Here is a 25,023-nt window from a genome sequence, read left to right on the forward strand (position 1 = left end):
AATTCTGTTTTTGTTTTGGATTTCCAGCATCCACAGTAGTTTTTTGTTTTTATCTCAGTGTTGGTGATGATGCTGATACGTGGTTGGAAGCTCAATTTGGGGTGAAATATTTTGCCATGGTTGTGAACAGTCTGGGTCAGCCTCAGACTGTTGCCAGGGAGAGGGATAGAGTCAGTGGCGAGGGAGTGAAGTTTGCAGCAGGGATTGAAGGGAATGGCTTCAGCCTCCCAGTATTTAAATGGAGGAAATTTCTGCTCATCCAGTACTGGATGCCAGACAAGTCAGTATGGTGTGCGACTTGGAGGTGATGTTCACATACACCTGTTACCCTGGCCATTCTAGATGGAGGAGGATGAGAGTTTTGGAGGTCCTGTCAAATTTCTGGTTGAGTTGTAGATAAATAAATCCCTCCCCCTCATCCCTTGCCTCTCCCACCCCCTTGTCTCTCTTTCTCTTTTCCCACAGTGTTCTGAGTCTTGTATAGGCCCAGACTAGGAGGCAGGTTCCCTTCCCTGAAGGACATCAGTGAACCAGTTGGGTTTTTATGACAATCCAGCAGCTTTAATAGTGACTTTTTCCTAGTGCCAGCCCCACAAATTACCAGATTCATTCATCTCAATTTCACAACCTGCCTTTTGTGGGTTCTCTCTCACCCCCTGTTTTTCTGTTTTATATCAATTTCACAGGGTATTAGAGCGGGAGGATATGCAATTGGGAAACTCAAACCCAACATCACATCAGAATCTGACAGTCACCCAATTTATCACAACCTGAATATCATTCGAAGTTAAACATGGAAGGAAAAAGCACTGTTCACAGTGAAGAGAAACCATATAGGTGTTGTGTGTGTGGACAAGGCTTCAGCCGATCATCTGGCCTGTCGAGGCACAAGCACAGTCACAACAGGGAGAAACCATGGAAATGTGGCGACTGTGGGAAGGCGTTCAGTTACCCGTCTGACCTGGAAACTCATCGGCGCAGTCACACTGGGGAGAAGCCATTCACCTGCCCTGAATGTGGGAAGGGATTCACTCAGTCATCCAGCCTGCTGAAACACCAGCGAGATCACAATGGGGAGAGACCGTTCACCTGCTCCGAATGTGGGAAAGGATTCACTCAGTTATCACATCTGTTAGGGCACCAACGTGCTCACACTGGGGAGAGGCCATTCACCTGCTCAGAGTGTGGGAAGGGATTCGCTCAGTCATTCCATCTGCTGACACATCAGCGAGTTCACACTGATGAGAGACCTTTTAAATGCCTGGCTTGTGGGAAATGCTTTAAAAGTTCTGGGGAATTAGTGTACCATCAACGTGTTCACACTGGGGAGAGACCTTTTAAATGCTCAGACTGTGGGAAGTGCTTTAAAAGTTCTGGGGACCTGATGTCCCATCAACGTGTTCACACTGACGAGAGACCATTCAGGTGCTCTCACTGCGGGTCTGGATTCAGGCAATCATCTCAACTCACTGTACACCAGCGAGTTCACACTGGAGAGAGACCATTCACCTGCTCCGAGTGTGGGAAGGGATTCACTCAGTTATCGCACCTGATGGCACACCAGCGAATTCACACTGGGGAAAGGCCATTTATCTGCTCCGAGTGTGGGAGTGGATTCACTCAGTTATCTGAACTGCTGAAACATCAGCGAGTTCACACAGGGGAGAGACCATTCATCTGTTCTGAGTGTGGGAAAGGATTCACTCAATCATCCAATCTACTGAGGCACCAGCGAGTTCACACAGACGAGAGACCTTTTAAATGCCCAGACTGTGGGAAGTGTTTTAAAAGTTCTGGGGAACTGATTTCCCATCAACGTGTTCACATGGACAAGAGACCTTTTAGATGCCCAGACTGCAGGAAGTCATTTAAAAGTTCTGGGGAGCTGGTGTCCCATCAACGTGTTCACACTGACGAGAGACCGTTCAGGTGCTCTCACTGCGGGACTGGGTTCAGGCGATCAACTCAACTCACTGTACACCAGCGAATTCACACCGGAGAGAGACCATTTACCTGCTCCGAGTGTGGGAAGGGATTCACTCACTCAGGCAACCTGCTGAGACACCAGCAAGATCACAAGTAACTACAGTGATTGGAGTTTGGTGTTAATCACATTCAGGACTGAATCATGTTCACTGGGGTAAGATTCTGCTGATGTTAATAAACTCCAGCTGTGTTATAGGGGCTAATATTCTGGATAAAAGTCTAATAAATCAGCTTTGTGCTCAACACACAACTGTCAGGTCTTTTTAATATCTCTAACGCAGGTTAATTCATTTTGAAGGGCTCTCCCTCTCCCGTCTCCTCCATCCTCACCTTCAATAACAAGTGTGAGGAGTTCATGGCGCTTCATTGTCACTAAGACTGAGACAATCCAATCAGCTGCCTCTGCTGCTTCCTCCCTTCCACTAGCCCACCGAGACAACCTGCCTCTAAAGTTCCTTCTTGTCGGAGACCTGAACTCCTATCTCTTGTTATGACCCTGTCAGAGCTCATTTTGTCCTTGAGACTTGCCTTCTGCTCCCTGACCCTGTTCTCATTAAACTGCTGACCATTTAACTTCCCCATGTTAGTTGATACTGTTAACAGTTCTCTCTCTTTTTTGGTACTGTCCCTTCCACCTTTAAGTTCACCATCATCATGCATCCTGAAAAAAAAATGACCCCAATGTCCTCTCAAACTACTGCCCCATCTCCAACCTCCCTTTCCTCTCCAAAGTCCTTGAACTTGGTGTCCCCCAAGGATCCTTGGTCCCTCCTATTTCTCACCTACATGCTGCCACTAGGTGACATCATCCAAAAGCACCGCATTAGTTTTCACATGTACACTGACAACGCCCAGCTCTACCTCACCAACATCCCTCTCCATTCCTCCACTGTTACTAAATTATCAAACTGCTTATCCGACATCCAGTACTGGATGAGCAGAAATTTCTTCCAATTAAAAATTGGGAAGACCAAAGTCATTGCCTTCAGTCACCACTACAAATTCCGTTCCCTAACTACCGAGTCCATCCCTCTCCCTGGGAACTGTCTGAGGCTGAACCACGCTCTTCACAATCTTGGTGTCAGATTTGACCTCTCTATCGAAATCTTTCACAATTTTAAAGATCTCTATTAGGACATCCTTCAACCTTTTTTCCAGGAGTGAAGAGACCCGATTTGTCAATCCTTTTCTCATATGTATTTCAGTTATCATCCTCGTAAATCTTCTCTGCTCCCTATCCAGAGTCTCTCTATCTTTTTTACAAAATGGTGACCAGAGCTGTACTCATTATTCTCAGTGTGGTCTAACCAAAGTTCTAGACAGCTTTCGCAGAACTTCCCCACTTTCCAATTCCATTCCTCGTGAAATAAAACCTAGTGCTCGATTTGCCCTTTTTATGACCTTGCTCTGATTGCTGTATTTATACTCGGAGATCTCTTTGTTCCTCTAACCCACCCAGACTCACACCTTCCAAGTAATAAATGACCTCCTTATTCTTCTGACCAAAATCTGCTACCTCACATTTATCTGTGTTCAACTTCATTTGCCCCTTCTCCCCACCTCTGATCTAACAAGCTGCAGCTACACTGGAGATATTTATATTTAACTTGTTCACTATATTCATGATGACTCTGCTCAAACCGTAACCACAAGGATATCTGTGCATTGTTCTGAGTGTGAGTACAAGGCTGTGTCACTATCACACACAGATACCGTTTCCTTGGTTCACATCTCCAGACAAAGACCAGCTCTTTACACATCCCCTTTCTACACAATTGCAGCAGACATGAGCAAGGATGTGAGGCTCATTAATATACGCCCACATTTCATAACAGCAAAGGTTCCACTGGGACAAAGGTTCAAGCATTTTCCATTACAGGCAAAACACAGAGAAAAGAAAGACTTGCATTTATATAGCACCTTTCACCATCTCAGCGTGTCCCAAAGTACTTTACATCAGGGAAGTCCTTTTGAAGCACAGTCACTGTTGTAATTTAGAAAACACATCACAATCAATTTGCACACAGCAAGCTCCCACACACCAACATGATAATGACCAAATCATCTGTGTTTGTCACATTGGCTGAGAGATGAATATTGGCTGGGACATAAGGAATAACTTCCCTGATCTTCTTCAAAATAGAGGCCAGTGTATCTTTTACATCCACCCAAGCAGCCAGGTGGGGCCTTGGTGTAATATTCTCAGTCGAAAGACAGCATCTCTGACAGTGAGGCACTCCCTCAGTACTGCACTGGAGAGTCAACCTCAGTTTTTGTGCTGAGTGACTGAAGTGGAACTTGACCCCACAACCCTAGTTGAGGTGAGAGTGTTACCCACTGAGCCACGGCTGACCCAGCAATACAGCTGCACACTGGCACCTTAACATTGTCTCATCAGCTGCAGTGTTTCATTAAATACATTTACTGAGTAGATTTCAATTTAAGCCAGGTTTGCAGACGTGATGTTCCATTCACACATCGAAGGTGAGAGAGATGCTGTGGGACACACATCAAGTTCAGGTGCTGAAAGTCATTAACAGGCAGAGTTTTGTATTTAGTGATCCTGAGTGCCTTACAGATGCCTTCCCTGGATCCCAAGGCTAAGAAAGACACTCTGGAAGGTATGGGGAGCTGGGACTTTTCCATGAGAGTAACTGAAGGTATGAGAACTGTAATAATTTAGAGTCAGAAAGAAGAAAAGGTGCAGTCCCGGACGTAATTCTCAACAGCAAAAACAAGAAAATCCAACTTTGCCGGTGACCTGTGAACTTGCTGGTGTCTCAGCAGGTGGTGTGAACAAGTAAATCCCTTCCCACACTCGGAGCAGGTGAACGGCTTCTCCCCAGTGTGAATTCGCTGGTGTGTCTGCAGGGTGCCTGAGTGAGCAAATCCCTTCCCACAATCGGAGCAGGTGAATGGCCTCTCCCCAGTGTGAATTCGCTGGTGTAAAGTGAGTTGAGATGATTTCCTGAACCCAGTCCTGCAGTGAGAGCATCTGAACGGTCTTTTCTCAGTGTGATCGCGTTGATGGTGCATCAGTTCTCCAGAAGTTTTATAGCACTTCCCGCAGTCAGAGCATTTAAAAGATCTCTCTTCAGTATGAATGCACTGGTGTCTCAGCAGGTGGGATGACTGAGTGAATCTCTTCCCACACTCGGAGCAGAGGAACGTCCTCTCCCCACTGTGAACTCGTCGGTGTCTCAGCAGGTTGGCTAACAGAGTGAATCCCTTCCCACACTCAGAGCAGGTGAATGGCCTCTCACCAGTGTGAGTGCATTGGTGTCTCACTAGATCAGATGACCGAGTGAATCTCTTCCCACACTCGGCGCAGAGGAGTGACCTCTCCCCAGAGTGAGTACACTGGTGTTTCGCCAGATCAGATGAATGCGCAAATGTCTTCCCACAGTCGGAGCAGAGGAATGGCCTCTCCCCAGTGTGAATATGCTGGTGTCTCAGCAGGTCATTGCTTCTTGTAAAGGTCTTCTCACATTCAAACCATTTAAAAGTTCTCTTATCAGAGTGAACACGTTGGTGTTCAGTGTATTGGGTGGATTCAGAAACTCTCTTGTGATATATGGAGTAGGTGAACGGCCTCTCCCCAGTGTGACCTCGCTGGTGTCTCACCAGGTGGGATGACCGTGTGAATCCCTGCCCGCACTCAGAGCAGGTGAACGGTCTCTCCCCTGTGTGAATTCGCTGGTGTGTCAGAAGGTGGAATGATCGAGTAAATGTCTTCCCACACTCGGAGCAGGTGAAGGGTCTCTCCCCAGTATGAACACCCTCGTGCTTCAGAAGGTGGACTGAATGGGTGAAGCTCTTCCCACACACGGAGCAAGTGAATGGCCTCTCGCTGGTGTGAGTGCGCTGGTGTCTCAGCAGTTCACTGTGTCTTTTAAAGGTCTTCTTGCAATCAGAGCATTTAAAAGGCTTCTTATCGGAGTGAACAAGCTGGTGCTCAGTGTAGTGGGAGGACTGAGCGAATCTCTTCCCCCACTGGCAGCAGCTGAACGGCCTGTCTTTGGTTTGAACTCACTGGTGCTCATTGGGTTGCACTGACTCACTGAACGACTCCCCACAGTGGGAGCAGCTGAACGGCCTCTCATGCGTGTGAAGGAGCTGGTGCTCCGTGAGGCGGGAGGACAGCCTGAACCTCTGCCCACAGTGGAAGCAGCTGAACGGCCTCTCGTCAGTGGGAACTCGCTGGCGTTGGACCAGTTCCTTAGAGGTTTTAAAGCTTTTCCCAGGGTCAGAGCATTGAAGAGGCTCTTCATCAATGTGATTGAGCTGGTGTGCCAGCAGGTTGGATGAACACATGAATTTCTTCCCACACATGGAGCAGGTGAATGGCCTCTCACTATTGTGAGCTCGCTGTCGTGTCAGCATGTTTACCAGCTTTATCAATCCCTTCCAACAGGAGGAACAAGTGAATGGCCTTTCAACAGTTTCCAACTGAGACAGTCGATTAAATCCCTTCGGACGTACAAATCTTCAGATCCCGATGAATTGAGTGGCTGTCAGATTTTGACGTGAAATTTGGTTTATTTTTTCTGACTGCAAATCCTCCTCTTCTTTTTCTCAACCACTTCCCGTAGGAGCGAGTTCCATATTCTAGCAACAGAAATGTCCTGTTGTCCTCTTGGATTTAATACTATCAACAAGTGTAAACATTCTGCCCACATCATTCTGTCCAACCTAATCAGAATTTTAAAAACCTATGTCAGAAGAGACAAACATTTCTCTAGGTTTGAGTTTGCTGTGTGTAAATCCTCCCCTTCTCACCCCCGATCAGAAGAGTTTCCAAAATCCATCCCTGTCAGTCCAGGATAGAAATTCACAATATGCTCTCCTCCTGCTGACAGAGACAGGGCTGACCGCGCATGCGCCCTGCTGCACTTTGCCCCGGTCAAGATGGCGGCCGTTAACTCCACGTGTGACTCAGAAACGCGGCCCGCAGCTGCTGCCCCGTTCGCTGCGACTGCGGGAGCACCTGTTCCTTATTCGGGCGTTGAAGCCGCCAGTGGATCCTCATAAAGCCTCCCGACTTACTCTGCCGCCTTACATCCTCCTCATCTACCGGCTTCATTCACTCGCCAGGACCCGACATTTCTGAACGACTTCGACCAGCTCCGGGTGCAGCCTCTACTGCGCATGCTCTACTCAGCGCCCGCAAAGCGCATGCTCGAGTCACACCCGGTAACGCGCCTGCGCAAGACGCTTCTGCAGCGAGGATAGGGCACATTCTGTCCCGCTGCGAATGCTGGGTAAGAACCCAGCCATTAAAAGACGATATAATTGAATAGAGGATTATGTTTTGTGATCGATTGGAGTCATCGAGCCAAGATATAGTATTATTACATCAATTGATACAGCAACCAAAGTTCACGGGTCCTCCAACATAGTTCCATCCTGGGTGTAATTAACAGTTAGATGCAAACTGGGTGTCAATGGTATTGTAGCTGTCCAGAGACCCAGGGAAATGCTCTCGTGAGCCGGGTTCAAATCCTGCCATGGCAGATGGAATTTGAATTTAATACACTGAAAACTCTCAATCCTTCTCCACCGTTACCTTGTACAAACATTTCATTGAACACACAGTCACACAAGAAAACAATTAGCATTTTGAAGCATTGAAACAATGAAAACATAGAAATATCTTCACAACCATCTTGTTCATGGTTCGTATTAATATTTTAGAGGTAATTTTAAGGTAATAACCTTACTCTTAATTATAAGAGTAAGGTTATAAAAATTCTGGACTTTAGAAATTTCCAGAACAACTCAAGAAATAGCAGTTTAAAGGGTGGCTTGTGTTTGTTTAATATGGTCAGAATAGAAGAGAGAGAGAGAGGGAGATCTATAAAATAGCAGGGGAGCTCATTAGCTAGAAATCTGGAGACAGAGTGTGTGAGCTGTAATGTCCTGTCTTTGTTAAAGAGGCGAATTATTTAAGCAGACTTCAGGGTTAAGAGGTTTGGTTGATTAATGTAAGTATCTATTTGTACATAGGCTCTTTTTTCAAGTGTCAACGTGCATTGTACATTAGGCCAAACCTAGAAACTTGTCTTGTATAACCCATCTGGTTCTCTAGGGGAGGAAATCTTTTGTCCTTATCTGCTCTGACCTACATGTGACTCCCGGCCCACAGGATGTGGTTGACTTTTAACTGCCTTCTAAAATTGCCGATCAAGCCACTAATTTCAATGGAAATTAGGTTTTGGTCATAACTGCTGGTCTTGACAGTGACCCCACATCCCATCAAAGAATGTTAAAAATGAGCAATTAGCATTTTGTTCCATTTGTTTTCAAACAGGCTGACAGTAACTGTTGCCTCATTCTTTAATAGCTCCTTCTTTAACTTCTTTAAACAGGTCACATTAAGTGAGAGAAAACTGATCCACAGTGACCCAAAAACAAAATACTGCAGATGCTGCAAATCTGAACTCAAATCAGATATTGTTGGAAACACTCAGCAGGTCAAACAACTTCTATGGAGAGGGCAACAACATCAATGTTTAAGGTAGGTGAACCTTTATCAAAACTTGAAGAATTAAGAGGTGTAATAGTTCACAAACAAGTACAGAGTCAGGGAAAAGAGAGGGGAAGAGGAGGAAAGAACATTGTTGATGGAAGCCGGGGTGATTAAAGTGAGAGGTAAGTGCGACAAGAGGACCCTGGGACAGGCGGTCAGCAGCACCCAGAGGAGAGTGTGAGAGGAGGGCCTTGGGTCAGGTAGTCAGCAGCACCAAGAGGATCTAGTCTAATTAGAGGATTTAGCATCTAGTCTACACTTATGGAGGAGTAAGGGTAAAATAAAAGCAAACGTCCATATTCTGTTTAGTTAAGGTATGACTGGGGAACTCAGTCCTGTGATTTGCACATGCTGTGCTATGTGGGAAATCCAAGATGCTTCTGGCAGTCTGGATGACCATGTGTACAGGAGATGCCTCCGACTGGAGCAACTCGAGCGCCAGGTTTTGGAGCTTGAGCAGCAGCTGGGGGCACTACGGTACATTCACGAGGCTGAGAGGTTCATGGATAGCACGTTTCAGGACGTGGTCACCCTGCAGCTTAAGGAAGTGCAAGCAGAGAGGGAATGGGTAACCACCAGACAGAAGAAGGGGACTGGGGAGGTAGTGAAGGAATCCCCCAAGTGCATATCACTCGCAAACCGTTTATTGGCCTTGGAAAATGGTGAGAGTGACGGTTCCTCTGTGGAGGCCAACCAGAGTTAACACCATGGCACAGTGGGTGGTCCAGCTGCTCGGTGGGTGGGGGTAGAGGAAGAAGTGTGGAAGGGTGACAGTGGTAGGGGATTCGTTACTGAGGGGAGTAGACAGGCGCTTCTGTGGCCATAGATGTGATTCCGGATGTGTGTTGCCTCCCGCGTGCCTGGGCCAACAATGTCACAGAACGGTTGCAGGGCATTCTGAAGGGGGAGGGTGAACAGCCAGAGGTCGTGGTCCATGTTTGGACCAATGACATAGGAAGAAGTAGAAATGAGATCCTGCAAGCAGACATTCGGGAGCTAGGTAGGAAATTGAAAAGGACTTCAAAGGTAGTAATCACTGGATTACTCCCGGTGCCACACAGTCGTGAGTATAGGAACAGGAGGATAAAGCAGATGAATATGTGGCTGCAGAGATGGTGCAGGAGGGATGGCTTTAGATTCCTGGGGCATTAGGACCATTTCTGGAGGAGGTTGGACCTGTACAAGTTGTATGGGTTACATCTGAACAGGAATGGGACCAACTTCCTCGCAGGGAGGTTTGCTAATAATTTTGGGACAGATTAAAACTAAATTGGCAGGGGGATAGGATCCTGAAAAGTAGTTCTGAGGGAGAGAAGCTGAGATGGAATTGGAGGTTAAAACACTAGTAAGTGAGTCTGGAAGGCAGAGGAAACAGAGACTAGGTAAGAAAGAAGTGAGTTTAGCAAAGGTAAATGGAATATATTTTAATGAAAGGAGCCTGAGGAATTAGACAGATGTGCTGAGGGCACAGATAGGCACATGAGAGTGTGATATCATAGCTATGACCAAGACCTGGCTAAAAGAGGAGCAGGATTGGCAGCTCAACATTCCTCGTTATAGGCTATTCAGACGAGATAGAGAGGAGGGGGGTCGCAATATTGATCAAGGAATCAATTATAGTAATGAGGAGGGATGATATCTTGGAAGGATCATCAAATGGGTCTATATGGGTAGAAGTAAAAAACACAAAAGGGGAAAATATGCTGTTGGGTGTGTACTATAGGCCCCCAAACAGTCAGGGAGAGATAGAAGATCAAATATGTAATCAAATTTCAGAGCAGTGTAAGAATAATAAGGCAATAATAGTGGGGGATTTTAACTACCCAAATATTAACTGGAATAGTTTTAGTGTGCAAGGTAGGAATGGGGGCAAAATTCTTAAATTGCATCCTGAAGAACTTTTTTATCCAGTGCGTAGAAACCCGACAAGGGAGGGGGCAGTTCTGTACCTAATATTAGGAAATGAGCCTAGGCAGGTGGAAGGCGTATCAGTAGGGGAGCATTTTGGAGATAGTGACCGTAACTCAGTTAGATTTAGGATAGTTATGGGAAAGGATAAGGTTGGGCCAGAAATAAAAGTTCTAAACTGGGGAAAGCTAATTTTACTATGATGAGATACGATTTGGCCCAAGTGGACTGGGAGCAGCTACTTGCAGATAAAACCTTGTCAGAGCAATGGGAGGCATTCAAGGAGGAAATAGCAAGAGTACAGGGCAAACATGTTCCCGTAAAGTCAAAGGGTGGGGGGCGGGGTGGTGGCAGGGGGGAAACCAAGTCTGGAGAACTTTGGATGACAAGGGACACAAAGGTTTGGATTAAGGTAAAAAGAGAAGTTAATGGCAGATACTGAGGGCTCACATGGCAAAGTCCCTAGAGGAGTAGAAAAAGTGCAGAGGGGAACTTAAAAAAAAAAATTAGGAAAGCTAGGAGAGTGCATGAGAAAGCATTGGTGGGTAGAATAAAGGAAAGCAAAAGGGGTTTTTAAATGTATGAAGAGCAAGAGAATAACTCGGGAAAGAGAAGGGCCAATTAGGGACCATAGAGGTAATCTGTGTGTGAACCTGGAAGACATGGGTACAGTCCTCAATGAATACTTTGCATTGGCCTTCACAATGGAAAAGGACGACGCAGGTATAGACATCAAGATGGAGGACTGTGAAATATTAGAGGAAATTAACATAGAGAGAGAAGCGGTACTAGTGGGCTTCACGGCCTTAAAATGGATAAATCCACAGGCCCGGATGAGATGTATCCCAGGCAGTTGAGGGAGGCAAGGGCAGAGATATCAGGGGCGCTGGCAGTAATTTTCAAATTCGCTCTGGCCACAGGTGAGGTGCCAGAGGACTGCTAATGTTGTCCCATTATTAAAAAAGGGAGGGAGGGATAGGCCAGGAACTTACAGGTAAGCCAGTGTAACCTCAGTGGTGAGGAAGTTACTGGAAAGAATTCTGAGGGATAGAATATATCTGCACTTGAGATACGGATTAATCAGGGATAGTCAGCATGGATTTGTTAAGGGAAGGTCGTGTTTGACAAATTTGATCGCATTTTTTGAGGAGGTAACCAGGAGTGTTGATGAGGGTAATGCATTTGATGTGGTCTACATGGATTTTAGCAAGGCTTTATATAAGGTCCCTCATGGCAGACTGGTCAAGAAAGTAAAAGCCCATGGGGTCCAAGGCAAAGTGGCAAGTTGGATCCAAAATTGGCTAAGAGGCAGGAAGCAGAGGGCGATGGTAGAGGGATTCTGTGACTGGAAGTCTGGTTCCAGTGGAGTTCCGCAGGGCTCGGTGCTGGGGCCCTTGCTGTTTGTGGTGTATATAAATGATTTGGTCTTAAATGTAGGGAGTATGATCAAAAAGTTTGTGGATGACATGAAAATTGGTAGGGTGGTAAATAGTGAGGATAGCTGTAAACTGCAGGAGGACATTAATAGGCTGGTCAGGTGGGCAGAGCAGTGGCAAATGGGTTGAAAAGTGTTAGGTAATGCACATGAGAAGGGCTAACAAGGCAAGGGATTACACTATGAATGGTAGGCCCCTGGAAAATGCTGAAGATTAGAGGGACCTTGGTGTGCATATCCACAGATTTCTAAAGGTAGCAGAGCAGGGAGATAAGGTGTTTAAGAAGGCACATGGGATACTTGCTTTTATTAGCTGAGGCACATAATACAAGAGCAGGGAGGTTATGCAGGAACTGTATAAAACGCTGGTTAGGCCACAACTGGAGTACTGCATGCAGTTCTGGTCACCAGAGGAGATTTACCAGGGTGTTGCCTGGGCTGGAGGGGCTGAGCTATGGGGAAAGACTGGGGATGTTTTACTTGGCGCAACGAAGGTGGAGAGTGGACCTGATCGAGGTGTATAAGATTATGAGGGGCATAGATAGGGAGGATAGGAAGGCACTTTTTCCATTAATAGAGGGGTCAATAACCATGTCTGGAAGCATCTAAGGATTGAGAAACATAATTAACATTTGAGCTCTGTACATTGACGCAGTGCAGTTCTGATGAAAAGTTAAAGACCTGAAATGCAAACTGTATTTCCCCTCTTTGGATGCTATCAGATTTGCAGAACATTCCAGAATTTTCTGTTTTTATTTCAGATTTACAGCATCTGCAGTATATTTTTTTCTTTACTGGGAGAGTGTTGAGAATCTGGAATTCATTACCAGAAAGGTTTGAAATCCTCTTCTGAGCTGGAAATTCATGAGTAAATTCACCCTCATGAATGGATTGTTCACCAGCTAAACGTGGAAATGGATTCATTCAGTTATTCCATTTACTGACACAGCAGCACAGTCACACCAGAGACCATTCAGATACTACACATGTGCAATGCGACTTATTCAGTTTTCCGACCTGTTCACATGCCAGCTTTAAAAGTTCAAAGGATTTGATCCACAATCGTTGCACTCTTACAGGCAAAACATGATTTAAATGTTCCATGTATGGGGAAATAAATCACTTGTTTACCCCCAGCTGTAAACTTTGAACTCCAGTGAGTTCACACTTAACTGTAGTGGTTTGTTCTGTTGTTAATGACACCCAGGATACAATTACGGTGGAGGGCCTCTTTGTTTACTGTATCTAATTAATTTTATAATTTTATAACTGGGCACTATGGCTCCATCGTAATCTGATCACAAATCATAATTTTCTATTCAACAATGATGTGTTTCAATGGCGTGGCTCTTACCCAGCATCTGCGATGATACAGATGTGCCCTAATAAAAACAAAAAACTACTGCGGATGCTGGAAATCCAAAACAAAAACAGAATTACCTGGAAAAGCTCAGCAGGTCTGGCAGCATCGGCGGAGAAGAAAAGAGTTGACGTTTCGAGTCCTTATGACCCTTCAGCAGAACTGAGTAAAGAAGCTCCACCCCTCCATCCTTTTCACATGGTCCATCTCTGACACTTCCCTTCCCTTCCTTGACCTCTCTGTCTCAATTTCTGGTGATAGACTGTCCACCAATATCCATTACAAGCCTACCGACTCCCACAGCTACCTTGACTACAACTCCTCACACCCCGCTTCCTGTAAGGACTCCATCCCATTCTCTCAGTTCTTTCACCTCTTTCGCATCTGTTCTGATTATGCTACCTTCAAAAACAGTTCCTCTGACATGTCCTCCTTCTTCCTTAACTGAGGTTTTCCACCCACGGTAGTTGACAGGGCCCTCAACCGTGTCCAGCCCATCTCCCGCGCATCCGCCCTCACGCCTTCTCCTCCCTCCCAGAAACATGATAGGATCCCCCTTGTCCTCACTTATCACCCCACCAGCCTCCGCATTCAAAGGATCATCCTCCGCCATTTCCGCCAACTCCAGCATGATGCCACCACCAAACACATCTTCCCTTCACCCCCCCCGGCGGCATTCCGTAGGGATCGTTCCCTCCGTGACACCCTGGTCCACTCCTCCATCACCCCCTATTCCTCAACGCCCACCTACGGCACATTCCCATGCAAACGCAAAATATGCAACACCTGCCCCTTCACTTCCTCTCTCCTCACCATCCAAGGGCCCAAACACTCCTTTCAAGTGAAGCAGCATTTCATTTGCATTTCCCCCAACTTAGTCTACTGCATTTGTTGCTCCCAATGCGGTCTCCTCTACATTGGAGAGACCAAACGCAGACTGGGTGACTGCTTTGCAGAACACCTTCGGTCTGTCCGCAAACATGACCCAGACCTCCCTGTCGCTTGCCATTTTAACACTCCACCCTGCTCTCTTGCCCACATGCCTGTCCTTGGCTTGCTGCATTGTTCCAGTGAAGCTCAACGCAAACTGGAGGAACAACACCTCATCTTCCGACTAAGCGCTTTACAGCCTTCCAGACTGAATATTGAGTTCCACAACTTTAGATCTTGAACTCCCTCCTCCATCCCCACCCCCTTTCCGTTTCTTCCCCCTCCCTTTTGTTTTTTCCAATAATTTATATAAATTTTTCGTTTCCCTCCTATTTACATTATTCTTAAATGTATTCCTCCCATGGTTTATTTCACCCCACCCCCACTAGAGCTACCTTGCTTGTCCTGCTCTCCACTCTTAATTGGCATATTCTTTTAGACAATATCACCACCTTCAACACCTCTTTGTGCTTTTGTCTGTGACATCTTTTGGTTATCTCCTCCTATCACTGCTTGCTTGTCCCAACAACGCCCGCCACCCCCCCATTCTTCCCATCCCCACCCCCCTTAAACCAGCTTATATTTCTATAATGTGCAGCATGGCACATGCGCGGTCATCCCTGATCCCTGTCAGCAGGAGGAGAGAATATTGTGAATTTCTATCCTGGACTGACAGGGATGGATTTTGGAAACTCCTTTTACAGGGGAGGATTTACACACAGCAAACTCAAACCAAGAGATATGTTTGTCTCTTCTGAATTTTTAATGTTGGACTGTCAGCGATGACTTTTTTTACAGGGCTAGAGAAGAGCAGGATTGCAGGCAAAAACTGAAACAAAGCATCACATCAAAACATGACAGCGTCGCTCGATTCATGCAAACTTGAATGTATGTGTATCTGTTTTATCTGTGGCCAAAGAGTCTAACATCTGTGTGGTTGGAAATACGGAAGAGCAAGGTTTGAAAATAAGGATGAGAACATTCAATTGGGATGCCACTGAACCGCCAGCCTACGTAGGTCAGAAAGGACAGGGTGATCGGTGAATGAGTCAAATTCAGTGCAGAGGACATAGGCAGCAGAGATTTGGATAAATTCAAGTTTACAAGTGGTTGAATGTGGGTGGCCAGCCTGGAGTGCATTAGAATAGTCAAGTCCAAAGCTAACAAAAGAATAAATGAGAGTTTCAGAAACAAATGAGGTGAAACAGGGACAAGTCAAGCAATGTGACTGAGGTGGAAATGTGCATTCTTGGAGCTGGCACATGTGTGTGGTCAGAAGCTCAGCTGGGGATGAAATATGACACTAATGTTGTGGCCAGTCTGGTTCAGCCTCAGACAGTTGCCAGGGAGAGGGATGGTGTCGGTGGCTAGGGAGTGGAGTTTGTAGTGGGGACTGAAGACAATGGCTTTGGTATTCCCATTATTTACATAGAGAACATTTTTGTACATCCAGTACTGGATGTCAGACAAGTCAGAACAGTGTATAACTTGGAAGGGAACTTGTAGGTGATGGTGTTCACATACACCTGCTACCCTGGTCCTTCTAGGTGGTGGAGGATGAGTTTTCAGGAGATTCTGTCAAAGTTCTGGTTGACTTGTAGATATATAAAATCCCTCTCCTTTGCCACTTGCATATCCAGCTCTGTCTTTTTCCATAGAGGCCAGAGTCTTGTGTCGACCCAGACCGGGTGACAGGTTCCCTTCCCTGAAGGACATTAGTGAACCAGTTGGGTTTTTATGACAATCCAGCAGTTTTCATCCTAGGTCACTTTTTCCTTGTGCCGGCCGCACAAATTACAAGATTCATTCAGCTCCATTTCACAACCTGCCTTAGTGTTTTTGTGGGTTCTCTCTCCCTCCCTTTTTTCTTTTTTAAATTAATTTCACAGGGTATTAGAAGTGGAGGATTTGTAGTCGGAAAACTGAAACCAAACGTCACATCAGGATCTGACGGAGTCACTTAATTCATCACAACCTGCATCTCATTGGATTTTGAACATGGAAGGAAAAAGCCCCGTTCACAATGGGGAGAAACCATACACATGTTCTGTGTGTGGGCAAAGTTACAGGCGACCATCTGGCCTGTCAAAACACAAGCACATTCACATTGGGGAGAAACCGTGGAAATATGGACACTGTGGCAAAGGGTTCAGTTACAGGTTTGAGCTGGCAAATCATCAGTTCACACTGGGGAGAGGCTATTCACCTGCTCAGAGTGTGGGAAGGGATTTGCCCGTTCATCTGATCTTCTGACGCACCAGCGAGTTCACAATGAAGAGAGACCTTTTAAATGCCTGGACTGTGGTAAGTGTTTTAAAAGTTGTAGTGAACTAATGCGTCATCAACATATTCACACTGATGAGAGACCGTTCAGGTGCTCTCACTGCGGGACTTGGTTCAAGACATCATCTGACCTCACTGTTCATTGGCGTGTTCACATTGGGGAGAGGCCATTCACCTGCTATGCATGTGGGAAGGGATTCACGACCTCATCGAACCTGCTGGAACACCAGCGAGTTCACACTGGGGAGAGACCGTTCACCTGCTCCGTGTGTGGGAAGAGATTTGCGTGTTCATCCACCCTGCTGAAACACTGGCGAGTTCACAAGTAATTACAGTGATTGGATTTGCCTGTTTATCACATCCAGGACTGAACTATGTTAATTTGGGGCTGATGCTGCTGATGTTCATAAATATTAGCCCAGTTGCGGATAAAAGTCACATCATTCAGCTTTGTGTTAAACAAACAAGGTGTTGAGTCTTTTTAATATCCCTAACACTAGTTATTTCCTTTTGAAGGGCTATCCCTCTCCCCTGCCTCCTCCATCCTCACCTCCAACAACAAGTGTGAGGAGCTCATGGAGCTTCTTTGTCACTAAGATTGAGACAATCCAATCAGCTGCCTCTGCTGCTTCCCTCTCTTCCACTTGCCCACCGGACCAAACTGCCTCTAAAGTCCACCCTTGCCCGAGCCCTGAACTCTGATAGTTCTTTCGTTTCTCTCCCCTTACACTCTCTGAGGACGCAAATTGTCCATGAGACCCCTCTGGTGCTCTATCGACCATTTTGCCACTAAACTGCTGATCACCCAACGTGTTCATTGACTTTGTTAATGATTCTCTTCCTTCAGGCACTGCCACTTCATCAAATCCGCCATCATCACACCCTCCTCACTGAAAACAACTTTTCACCGTCCTTGCAAACCTTTGCCCCATCTGCAGCCTCCCTTTCTTTTGCACAGTCTTGAAATGTGTTGTCACCACCCAAATCCTGCCCATCATTTCGGAACGTCATGTTTGAATCCCTCCAATAAGATTCTGACCTTGCTGCAATATCGAAACAGGTCTTCCCAAAGTTCCAAATGACATCCTATTTCATTAAGGAAATAAAGGTAAACTATCTCTCATCATTCCTCTTGACCAGCCTTCAGAGTTTGATATGGTTGGCCAAACCATTCTCCTCCAATGCCTTTCCACCGTTCCCCAGCTGATTGTGTCTTCACACTCTGGTTCCTTTCTTATCTATCGAATTGTCGGCAGAAAATCACCCTTCCAGGGTAATCTAAGGTAGACTGGGCATTTTTCAGAGTTGAAAGTGACGCCCTAAAGCCTGTTCATGAGTTTGCATGATATACAGCGTGAAATGATCTGATCAGGGTAGCCTTTATCCTGTAGGATGTCTATGATGCGCCTGATTTCAGCATCAGGCTTGGTGAGCAAATGGCTCGAGTCCGATTTACAATGTTGCTGATAAGACCAATCTTATAGCATCAGGGACTGTAAGAATCCCAATGTGTACATTGATCAGTGAAGGTAGGCTTGTAGTAGACCTGCAAACAATGTTTTCCCCTTACATTAGTATTCTTACAAAATTTATTAGAGTTCTTTGAGGGCTTAACAAACAGAGTGCATAAACGGGAACCAGTTTATGTGATGTTTCTGGATTTCCAAAACAAAACATTCAATAAGGTGCACATAAAAGGTTACTGCACCTGATGAAACTTATAGTTTTGATCATGGAGGGGAGGGTGGTGGGAGGCAGTGTTGGGCGGGGTGGGGTGGGCTGATACATTAGTACAGACAGGGGATTCATTAATATCAGGAAACAGAGTCAGGATTTTTTCTTTATTCAGTCACGGGATGTGGGCTTCGCTGGCTGGGCCAGCATTTATTGTCCACCCCTAATTGCCCTTGAGAAAGTGTGGTGAGCTGCCTTCTTGAACTGCTGCATTCCATGTGGTACAGAAACATCCACGGTGCTGTTAGGAAGGGAATTCCAGGATTTTGACTCAGCGACAGTGAAGGAATGACAATAAATTTCCCAAGTCAGGATAGTTAGTGGCTTGCCGGGGAACTTCCAGCTGGAGGTGTTCCCCTGTGTCTGCTGCTCTTGTCCTTCTAGATGGTAGCAGTCGTGGGTTTGGAAAGTGCTGCCCAAGGAGCCTTGGTAAGTTCCTGCAGTGCATCTTGTAGATGGTATGCAATGCTGCTACTATGTGACGATGGTGGAGTGAATGTTTGTGGATGGGGTGCCAAACAAATGGGCTGTTTTGTCCTGGATGGTGTCAAGTTTCTTGAGTGGCGTGGGTGCTGCACTCATCCAGGCAAGTGGGGAGTGTTCCATTACACTCCTGCTTTGTGCTTTGCAGATGATGGACAGGCTTTGGGGAGTCAGGACGTCAGTTACTCACCGCAGGATTCCTAGCCTCTGAACTGCTCTTGTAGCCACATTATTTATATGGCTCATCTGGTTCAATTTTTGGTCAATGGTAACCCCAGGATGTTGATAATGGATCATTTTCAGGTTGGCAAACTGTAACCAATGGAGTGCCACAGGGATCAATACTGGGACCTCAAATATTTACTATCTATATTAATGACTTGGATGAAGAGACTAATTGTATTGTGTCCAACTTTGCTGACAATACAAAGAGATAGGAAAATAAGTTGTGAGAAGGACACAAAGAGTCTTCATAGGTTTATAGATAGGGCAAATATTGGGCAAAAAATGTCAGGTGGAGTAAAATGTGGGAAAAAGTGAACTTGTCCACTTTGGCAGGAAGAATATAAAAACAAAATATTGTTCAAATGGAGAGAGGCTGCAGAATGCTGCAATAGTGAGGGATCTTGTTGTCCTTGCACACGAATCACAAGTTAGCGTGTAGGTACAGCAAGTAATTAGAAAAGCAAATGGAATGCTGGCCTTTATTGCAAGGGGGTTGGAGTATAAAAGTAGGGATGTCTTCCTGGAACTGTACAAGGCATTGGTGAGACTGCACCTGGAGGTATTGTGTACAGTGTTGGTCTCCTTACCCAAGTATGAATATACTTGCATTGGATGCAGTGAAGAGAAGGTTCGCTAGGCCGATTCCTGGGATGAAGAGGTTTTCTTATGTGAAAAGGTTGAGCAGGTTGAGCCTATATTCATTGGAGTTTGGAAGAATGAGAGGTGATCTCATTGAAACATATAAGGTTCTGAGGGGGCTTGACAGGGTAGATGCTGAGAGGATGTTTCCCCTCATGGGGGAATCTAGAACTGGCAGGGGAGGGGGGGTGAGTGGGAGGGACACAGTTTAAAAACAGGGTCAAAGCTAAAAGCAAAATACTGTGAATGCTGGAAATCTGAAATAATATGGTCTCGAAACATTAGCTCTGTTTCTCTCTCTACAGATGTTGCCAGACCTGCTGAGTTTTTCCAGCATTTTCTGTTTTTGCATTAAAAGTAGGGTCTCCCATTTCTGAATGAGATGAGGAGGAGTTTTTTTCTCTCAGAGGGTTGGTTGTCTTTGGAATTCTCTTCCATAAAGAGAGGTGGAGACTGGGTCATTAAATATATTCAAGGCTGTGTTAGACAGATTTTTGAACAACAAGGGAGTCAAAGGGTTATGATAGCAGAGAGGAAGTTTACGCCACAATCAGATCATCCATGATCTTATTGAAGAATGAAACATGCCCGATGGGCTGAATGGCCTACTCCTTCTTCTATTAAATATGATCTTACGAATTAAACATATAGAAGTTTAGCCTGTGCCTAAGAATTCCCAATTTTATTGAAGTGCTGGCATAAGTGAAATAAATGGTCTGGAATATCCATGAGAATTTGATCCTTACAGTTACTCACAGAAAGGATTCACTCGGTCATCTGGCCTGCTGAGACACCAGTTCCCATGTGACTACAGGGGTTGCTTCTGCTGTCGTTGCTGCTGTGTGGGACTCTCCATTCCCCACTAATTCCCACTCACTGTTTTAGTGGTTCATGGTGGAAGGTTCATGTACTTGATTTTTGTTTTGAAACTAATTTCAGACTTTACTGATTAGCTCTCCAAGCCACCACAGCAAATAATATAATTAAAAATAGTATTTTAACCAGAATATAAAGATTAATCACCCAGCACATGAATTGAAATGATGATGCTGGGATTAAGATCCCCATTATCTACCAGTTGAACAACACAGGCTGTGTAAAATCTCCCTCCACAAAACCTTAACACACTGGATCTGGGCATCAATCTCATATCAAATCTCATTGAGATTATGATCCCGCCAATCTGGGAAGAATTGTTTCTTGAAAATTATGTTTTTTGATGTGCTACAGTGGAATTCCCATTATAATACCAGTTGGTCATATTACTGGCAACATATACATATCGCAGTTTTTTTAAATATTCGTTCATGGGGTGTGGGCATCACCAGCTGGGCCAGCATTTATTGCCCATCCCTAATTGCCCTTGAGAACTGAATGTCTTGCTAGGCCATTTCAGAGGGCATTTAATAGTCAACCACATTATTGTGGGTCTGAAGTCACATGTAGGCCAGACGAGGTAAGGATGGCAGATTTCCCCTTAAAAGGACATTTGTGAACCAGATGGATTTTTACAACACCCGACAATGGTTTCATGATCATCATTAGACTTTTAATTCCAGATTTTTCACTGAATTCAAATTTCGCCATCTGCCATGGTGGGATTCGAGAATTACCCTGGGCATCTGAAGTACAAGTCCAGTGTTAATACCACTACACCACCGCCTTCCTACCATTGAATTTTAACACTGGAATTCCCATGGGAAATGCATATCTTGCAGCTTCCAATGCAGTGTGTGAAAGAGCACAGCCTTCGATCGATCCAAACTCTGCTGGGACCAGTACGCTTGCGGGGGGAGGAGGGGGAGAGGGAGGGGGGGGAGGGGAAGAGGGAGGGGGGGGAGGGGGAGAGGGAGGGAGGGGGAGGGAGGAGGAGTGGGGTGGGGGGAGGGGGGAACAAAAAAGATAAAAACAAAAAACTGCGGATGCTGGAAATCGAAAACAAAAACAGAGGACTCGAAACGTCAACTTTGCTCTTCTCCGCCGATGCTGCCAGACCTGCTGAGTTTTTCCAGGTAATTCTGTTTTTGCGATTGCGGAAAAGCTTGTTTGTTGCTCGGCAGCTGGTAAGAGGCTGCAACGGGGAATGGGGGGGGGAATCCGGCGGGTGGGCTGGTAGGGTTCATTAACACCCGATGTCGGGTCCAAAATCCGAATAAAAACCTCCAGGTCCCGCGTTTGCAGCTCGGAGGCTTTTACCCCGGGAACAGGCCTGGGTGAATGGCCGCCATTTTGTTTCAGTGGGGATGAATGCGCAGGCGCGGCCATCTTGGTGTGGCAGAGTGGGCGGGGCTTCAGGATCCAGTGACTAGGAGAGAAAATGATTGATTTTATTGTCAGTCTGCAGACGGGAGCTGGAGAACTGAACCCAGGCAGAGGAGAGGGAGGGAGAGAGAAAACTGGGAGTGGAGGAAAGAAATGATGGAGATGGTGAGATGGGTTTCGATTTCAGCCCAGGGAGGAGGGAGAGTGTGTGGGACGGGGATTTACAGCTTTGGGGGAACAAGAGAGGAAAAAATATTTCATAGAAACTGTCTGTTCTGAATTTCTAACCTGTACAGACAGTAAATAATTTTTAAAACTCTTTCCCAGGTTATTCAAATGAGAGGAATTACGACAGGAAACTGAAACGAAACACCACAGCATGATCTGACAGAATCATCAGGACCTGAATATCATTGGCCTCTGAATGTGAAGGAGAAGCATTTGTCTTCTGTTTGTGGGAGAAGATTTCAAACATCAGTGTGACTGGAAAATGACCGAGACACACACACCTGAGTTAGAGCATTCAAGCGAGGAAAGAGCTTTAACAAGTTACTCAGCCTGATAGACATTATACCATTCACATTGTACACCGGTTTACACTGGGGAGAGACCGTTCACCTGCTCCGATCTGTGTGTGCACAAGGTTTCAACTGATTGTCCAGCTGGGGCAACACAAAGACACGGGCACCATGGAGAAACCATGGAAATGTGAGGATAAAGGATTCAATTATCCATCCCTTCTGAAAAGCCATCGCAGCTCTCATACTGGGGAGAAACTGTGGAAATGTGAGGACTCTGATAAAGGATTCAATTATTCATCCCTGCTGGAAATCCATCGACGCATTCACACTGGGGAGAAACCATTCAACTGTTCCGTGTGTGGGAAGGGATTTACTCAGACAACCTCCCTGATGTTACACCAGAGAATTCACACTGAGGAGAGGCCCTTCAGCTGCACTTACTGTGGCAAGAGGTTCAACAGTACATCCACCCTCACCATACACAAGCGAATTCACACTGAGGAGAAACCATTCAGTTGCACAACCTATGGACAAAGGTTCAGATCTTCATCCACCCTCAGAACACACCAGCGAGTTCACACTGGGGAGAGACCGTTCACCTGCTCCGTGTGTGGGAAGGGTTTCACTCAGTCATCCACCCTTATTGCACACCAGCGAGTTCACACTGGGGAGAGGCCATTCACCTGCTCCATGTGTGGGAAAAGATTCACATGGTTATTCGTCCTCCAGTCTCACCACCGAATTCACACTGAGGAGAATCCATTCAGCTGCACAGCCTGTGGAAAGAGTTTCAGGCAGTCATCCAGCCTCACTGCACACCAGCGAGTTCACACTGGGGAGAGACCATGTGCAGGAAGGGATTCACAAAGTCCTACAACCTGATGAGACATCAGCAAGTTCATAAATGACTGCAGCAGTTGGATTCTGCTGCTTTTGCTGCTGTTAATCACATCCAGGATTGACAGCCTGATCACCTGAGCCATCTTCCGCTTTATCTGGAGGTCGAAAATGGATTGTGTCCGCAGGGACACGATGTACAAGCCTCTAGATAAAGGGGGAAAAAACGTGCCCAACATCGCCCTCATACTGATGGCCACCTTTGTGTGTGGCTGCATCAAGCAGTGCGTAGACCCTCAGTATGCAAACACCAAGTGTTACTCACTACTTGCTGATGTTCTACTTGTCCTCAGTGTTGCGAAGGATGGGTCTGGCCACGCTGCCGTGGAACGCTCTAAGTAGTTGGACCATGCCGTACCACCTGTCCCTCATGGGAAAATTTATGCAGAGAAACACCTTTGACCACAAGTCCATCAGGCAGTGGTCAGCACGTAACGTCTTAGAGGCCCTGAGGGAAAAGGAGAGGGTGGATCCGGTGGGATGGTTCCCCGAGCAGACTGTCACAGTCATTTGGCAGAATGCCTCATTGCCAGAACTTTCCAACAAGCACCAAGACGTAGCTTGGCTGGTGGTGAGAAAGGCCCTCCCCGTCAGATCCTTCCTACATGCCAGGAGTCTCACCCCCTCTGCACGGTGCCCTCGAGATGGCTGTGGTGGGGAAGAGACTGTTGTTCACCTCCTTGTAGATTGTGCCTTTGCAAAGAAGGTCTGGAGAGAGATGCAGTGGTTTCTGTCGAGGTTCATCCTGAGCAGTTCTGTGACACAGGACTCTGTGCTCTACGGGCTGTTCCCAGGGACACACACCGAGAGAAACATCAACTGCAGCTGGAGGATCATCAACTTGGTGAAAGACGCTCTTTGGTCTGCCCGAAACTTGTTGGTCTTCCAGCGCAAAGAGTTGTCCCCGACCGAGTGTTGCAGACTGGCACATTCCAAAGTCCAGGACTACGTGCTGAGGGATGCACTAAAGCTTGGGGCAGCTGCTGCAAAGGCGCAATGGGGAAGGGTCGCTGCTTAAGACCTTTCTGCCACAGTGCACTAAGGGACTGGGAACTGTTTAAATCCCCACGGGCTGTACAGCTCAAAATGAATGTCTGCAAATGATTGTAATATTCATTTATTGTATTGATGCATTTCGTGATACACATTGTAAAAGTTGAACCTGATTGTATTTTTGTGATGGTGATTTTGAAATGGTTTGAAATTTTGTTGAAGATATTTTGTGAATAAAGTATATTTTTGCAAAAAAAAAAGACAATGGCTTTGGTCTTCCCAATTTTTAATTGGAGGAAATTTCTGCTCATCCAGTACTAAATGTTGGATAAACAGTTTGATAATTTAGTAACAGGGGAGGAATGGAGAGGGATGGTGGGGAGGTAGAGCTGGGCGTTGTCAGTGTACATGTGAAAACTAACGTGGTGCTTTTGGATGATGTCACCTTGTGGCAGCTTGTAGATGAGAAATAGGAGGGACCAAGGATAAATCATTGGGGGACACCAAGTTCAAGGACTTTGGATGGGAAATGGAGGTTGGAGATGGGCGGTAATTAGAAAAGATGGTGAGGTCAAAGGTTGTTTTTTTTAGGGAGGCAACAGTGGATTTAAAGGTGAGGGGGACAATATTGGAAGTGAGAGAGAACTGTTAACAATATCAGCTAACATGGAGAAGTTGGGTAGTCAGCAGTTTAGTGAGAATGGGGTCAAGGGAGCAGACGTCTGGTGTCTAAGCAGGGTGAATGACTGTGTGCATCTCTTCCCACACACAGAGCAGGTGAATGGTCTCTCCCCAGTGTGAACTCGCTGGTGTCTCAGCAGGGTGGGTCTCACAGACA

At 46.0% G+C, this 25,023-nt stretch overlaps 4 protein-coding genes across 4 annotated transcripts in view; 2 read left to right on the plus strand and 2 right to left on the minus strand.

Annotated features, from left to right (window-relative positions):
* LOC144697340 (uncharacterized) overlaps window positions 1-13,358 on the minus strand; it is a 316,254-nt gene extending 302,896 nt beyond the window's left edge. The window contains exon 1 of the mRNA XM_078569329.1: window positions 13,299-13,358. The gene's annotated coding sequence lies outside the window, so the exon portion shown is untranslated. The remainder of the gene's footprint in view (window positions 1-13,298) is intronic.
* LOC144697102 (uncharacterized) overlaps window positions 1-25,023 on the plus strand; it is a 377,962-nt gene that overhangs the window by 345,030 nt on the left and 7,909 nt on the right. The window lies entirely within an intron of this gene.
* LOC144696923 (uncharacterized) lies at window positions 2,820-6,369 on the minus strand. The gene is given in 1 exon segment (XM_078568640.1): window positions 2,820-6,369. A coding segment is annotated over 1 exon segment (1,698 nt). The 3' UTR covers window positions 2,820-4,671.
* Window positions 22,464-24,429, plus strand: LOC144697881 (uncharacterized). The gene has a single exon (XM_078569848.1). The coding sequence runs from the start codon at window positions 22,464-22,466 to the stop codon at window positions 23,175-23,177; it is 714 nt and encodes a 237-aa protein (XP_078425974.1). The 3' UTR covers window positions 23,178-24,429.

The sequence above is a fragment of the Cetorhinus maximus genome, chromosome 23 (genome assembly GCF_964194155.1).
Source record: "Cetorhinus maximus chromosome 23, sCetMax3.hap1.1, whole genome shotgun sequence".
NCBI classification, from domain to species: domain Eukaryota; kingdom Metazoa; phylum Chordata; class Chondrichthyes; order Lamniformes; family Cetorhinidae; genus Cetorhinus; species Cetorhinus maximus.

Coding starts and splice junctions, on each gene's coding strand:
- LOC144697881 (XM_078569848.1), top strand. CDS start 22,464: ATGGAGAAACCATGGAAATGTGAGGATAAAGGATTCAATTATCCATCC.